Here is a 4507-nt window from a genome sequence, read left to right as displayed (position 1 = left end):
TATATACACACACATGTCCCCATGACTGTAGTGGAAGGTTTTGAGTGCAAGGTAAGCAGCTATCTGCGCAGATGGCTGGGCGTGCCACGCAGCCTGAGCAGCATCGGGCTGTATGGAAACACCAACAAGCTCAGGAAATTGAGGGCAGTGGAGGCAGTCCAGCAGGCAGAAGCTCGGCTGGAGCACAAGACCCTCCTTGGGAATGTGGCACAGGGCAGAGCCAGGCTTGGGAGTTCGAAATCAACCCGATACGACACTGCCAGCCGGAAGGAAAAGCGGAAGCTTCAGGAGGAGGTGCACTCTTCAGTAGAGGAAGAACAAGTGACAAGGGCAGTGGCGATGTGACAACAGGGTGCTTGGCTGAAGTGGGAACAGGCGATGGAGCGGAATGTCACCTGGCAGGACATCTGGAAGTGGAACCCCCAGAGGATCAAGTTCTTGATCCAGGGGGTCTACAATGTCCTCCACAGCCCATCTAACCTGTACAGATGGGGCAAAGTAGAGACACCAGCATGCCCGCTTTGTTCCAAGAAAGGGACCCTCGAGCACATCCTGAGTAGCTGCTCCAGGGCACTGAGCGAGGGGCACTATCGTTGGAGACACGATCAGGTCCTGAAGTCCATTCGCTGAGGCAATCAGCAAGGGGATCAGCGACAGCAGATACAACCACACTACAGCCAGGAAGATTGAGTTTGTCAAGGAAGGAGAACAGTCGAAGAGCAGACCCAGGACCTGCTCTGCTGGTCTGCTTTCCACGGCACGAGACTGGGTGATAACAGTTGACCTTGAGAGGCAGCTGAAAATCCCATCTCACATCACCCCTGAACCTCGTTGAGACCAGACATCACCTTGGTCTCAGAGGCCACAAGACAGCTCCTCCTACTGGAACTGACTGTGCCCTGGGAAGAGAGGATGGAGGAGGCACAAGAGAGGAAGAGAGCGAAGTACCAGGAGTTGGTAGAGGACTGCCGCAGGAACACGTGGAGGACCACGTGCATGCCAGTGGAGGTGGGCAGTTGGGGGTTTGCAAGTCAATCCCTCAGCAAGGCCTACGGAACCCTGGGTATTATGGGCCAAAGAAGGAGAAGAGCAATCAACAACGTGGAGGCAGTAGAGAAGGCATCTAGATGGCTTTGGCTGAAAAGGAGTGACCAGTGGGGTCAGTAGTACAGCATGCCACTTGGACACAGGCCAAGCCTTGATCAACCTCTGTCGGGTCGCCTGGAGGAGGGTGTCTGTTGCAAGACCCGAAACATCCAATAAGGCCAGGATACAACACTGATGACGTGTCCAAGTATGAGAATCAGAAGAGGTATGAAGAGCTAAGTTATTTTTATTTACTGTTATCTATAATTTTTCCTGTGGACATATACTTGCTGCAGCTTCCTCTGTACCTCCTGGGTTTCCGTAGATTCTTCTGTCTGCCGCTCACAGTACCAGTACAGTGCCACTCATACTACAACAAGCTGCCTATAGTCATGTGATCAACATGGCACTGCAGTTTGTAACATCCAATTTCTGGTGTCAAATGGTGTTCTGTATGTTTAGTAGCAAAGGTACAGGAGTGGTGTTCAGAGGCCATTAATGTGCCATACTATCTAGGCCTGGGACGATTAGCGATCAGATCGTATATATTGCCAATTGGAGGGTTGCCAGGCGATTTGCTGGATATCAAGGCGATTTTGGAAAAAAAAAAAAAACAAACAAACGCCGCTCTACCGTGCATTACGAGATGTTTTTTGGGGAAATACATGACTGTCAGAGAAGCCCCGTTTACAAACAGACCTACAATCCATCTCCTCTCCTCTCTCTTCTCAGCGGAGGGTGCCCTGTCAGCCCTGCACTGACAGTGACAGGGCGCATCTCTTTGATCCAAAGTGACACAGCCCGTTTGCTCATGCTTCGGGGTCGTTCAATAGAGTAATTGCAAATAAATATTGTTTTAATGTGTAAGTATTGAAAAGTTCACAAGGGCATAAATTCCTACAATGTTGCGATACTGCCACCTTTGCAGGTTAAAAGTTAATGACAGCGATTTGAAGTGAGGAGGAGCAACACGTCTCCGGCTGCGCAGCTGTGTCGGTACCGACACCGCTGTGCTGACAAGCCGGAGACACTCACTTTTGCGTTTGATGCAAAATATTAAAATAACGTCATCATAACACAAAAAATATAAAAATGCGGTGGTAGGCCTAGGCTATAGCCTATACCAAGGACATAACTCCCTAATTTTTGCCATCTCTGTTAAGTGTCCACTTCACATGCAATTCTTTTCCTACCAGGTGTCAGTGTTATTCCTCTTGAATGTAGTTTTTCATGGTTTTGAGGACATTTTTTTTGCTCTAATTGGATTTGTTTTCCAGAAGATTTTATTAGCTCTTAGATAATGATACGTATATAATGTGATGTCAAATAGATGTATTTGGGCTTGACGGAGAAAACAGAGTTTGACAGTGCCATTTCGTATTGCTGAGGGAGCAGAGCTGAAGAAATAGGTGTCCAAAAGGCAATTAATGTGTCATATTGTCTTCTGCAGGAGAGAATAAATTCTGGAAAATTATATCTTTGAGTCATCAGCTGTCCTTGCCCCCGTCCACACACGTTACACAGAAATTTTTATAATTTCTCTGCGTGATTGCACTGTATATGTTTGGACCTTTCCATTTGTCCATTCCTTGTTAAACAGACTCCTCTTCCTTAAGTCCTTTGTCTCCTCAGCAGGCCAAAGAACACACCCATGTGGACAGAGAGGCCTAATTCTCACTAAAGCAAAGCCAAAGTGTACAAAGACTACTGTTTAAAATGCTTTGTCAGTGCATTGTGACCTTGTTGGATTTAGGGAGATTCAAAGTTTGCACATACCTTTGCTCTGTCAGACCAACCAAAGGACTGCACTGTCACATCAAGACGTTTCAACAACATTTTTCTTCTCACTTCATACTCATTTACAAGTGCTTGGTTTATAGCTTCAATTTTTTCCTGGTAAAATTGGAAAAAAGAAAAGACAATTTATTCAACAGTCATTCATTTATTCAGTTTTCCTCAATTACATTACATTTCTTCATTGAGTACGCTATGAGTGATTGTCAGTATTTACCATGTGTACAGGTCCAAGGGTCTTCTTCATCAGAGGGTCTCCTACGTGGTTTGGTGGGGCTCTAGTTATGGCTTCTTTCAACTATGAAGAATGGACAACATGTGATGTGTATATTACGAGTGTATGAATGGACATTTAAAACTTGGACATCAAACAGCCGATATAAGACATTAAATAAACCACACAGACAAATGCAGAAATGTTTACAACATTTCTTCTCACACTGTGACTAACATGACTTTATGTTTGGACTGAACCTGCACTCACTATTTTGTGCTTGTTTTGCATATTGTGATTATTATGATAACATGTTCATGCCCAAACATTTCAACCCAAACTAGGCATTTCCTGTGAATACAGAATATCCTGTGAAAAGGCATTCAGATCACTATGCTAATTATGATCAGCTGCCCCAGCCGTGGCTCGGAGCATCATCACTCGTGGACATGCAGCCCCACAATGCTTAACACTAAGGACAAGTTGGATTTTTTTAAAGCCAATTGAGTGTGCCAGTAAACCCGGAACTCCGTTAGCGCTTTTAGCGCTTTTAGCACTTCCGGTTCTCTCGTCTAAAAGTCAATACGTTTTTTGAATGAGATTTTGGTAAAATGCCTCAAATAAGGTCTGTGGTTAACAAAAGCTTAAGCGAGTTTCAGGTTTTGTTCTATGACATAAAACACGTCAGTAAATACCCTACTTGTGAATTTTGAAGCTTTGACGTGTCGTAAAAAAGGCGGTTGCTAACAAGTTGCTCAATACGACTACAAACCCTGTCGGGGACATTAACCCTCTCATGCATGAGTTATGATAAGCTCAGTCAGGATTTTTTTACTAAGTGTTTTTATACATCCTTAGGGATGTAAAACAAGGTTTGAAAAAAATGTTTTTTCTATCTTTATTCTATAAAGATATATTTATCTGTCCACTCAAGTGTACTTCATGCATTTTGTACTGTAAAAAACATCAATGTAATAACATGGTAGTTATGTAGGTATAGTTGTAATTTAGTTATACAGTTGTAATATGGTAATATGTTGGAATAGTGGTTCCTCCACTACCCTGTAGGCCTCTCTATTTGAGCTCTATTGACTGACTCAGTCTTTTTTTTCACTAAGCGTTTTTATGTATCTTTAGGGATGTAAAACAAGGTTACAAAATAAAGACATAGGGCTCTAGTTTCGCAGACCGGGCGTGGCGGAGGCACAGCGCACCTGCGCTTCGCCACCTGGGTGTGGCCAGGCGGATTTTGTAAGTTTGGCACACCGTGCGCCCTGGCGCAGCTACTCCTCTATCCCACCTTCGTCCCTCCTACCGGCGCAAGTCGGAAAGAGGGAGGAGAGAAGGCGTGGAGTGGGTTTTACACACATCACACCAATCAAATGAGCCCCTCTCCTCGCCCTAAAATGCGCG

The 4507-nt window shown here is 44.9% G+C and overlaps 2 protein-coding genes across 3 annotated transcripts in view; both read right to left on the bottom strand.

Moving 5' to 3' along the window:
• Window positions 1-4507, bottom strand: part of borcs7 (BLOC-1 related complex subunit 7) — a 1032483-nt gene that overhangs the window by 775975 nt on the left and 252001 nt on the right. The window lies entirely within an intron of this gene.
• Window positions 1-4507, bottom strand: part of fam98a (family with sequence similarity 98 member A) — a 34822-nt gene that overhangs the window by 6180 nt on the left and 24135 nt on the right. The window contains exons 5-6 of the mRNA XM_050070709.1: window positions 3098-3178; window positions 2863-2979 (exon numbers count right to left, since the gene is read on the bottom strand). Coding sequence (XP_049926666.1) covers window positions 2863-2979; window positions 3098-3178 — 198 coding nt within the window. The remainder of the gene's footprint in view (window positions 1-2862; window positions 2980-3097; window positions 3179-4507) is intronic.

The sequence above is a fragment of the Epinephelus moara genome, chromosome 19 (assembly GCF_006386435.1).
Source record: "Epinephelus moara isolate mb chromosome 19, YSFRI_EMoa_1.0, whole genome shotgun sequence".
NCBI lineage: Eukaryota > Metazoa > Chordata > Actinopteri > Perciformes > Serranidae > Epinephelus > Epinephelus moara.
Note: the sequence above shows the minus strand (reverse complement) of the source record. Positions and strands in the feature narration are given on the sequence as shown.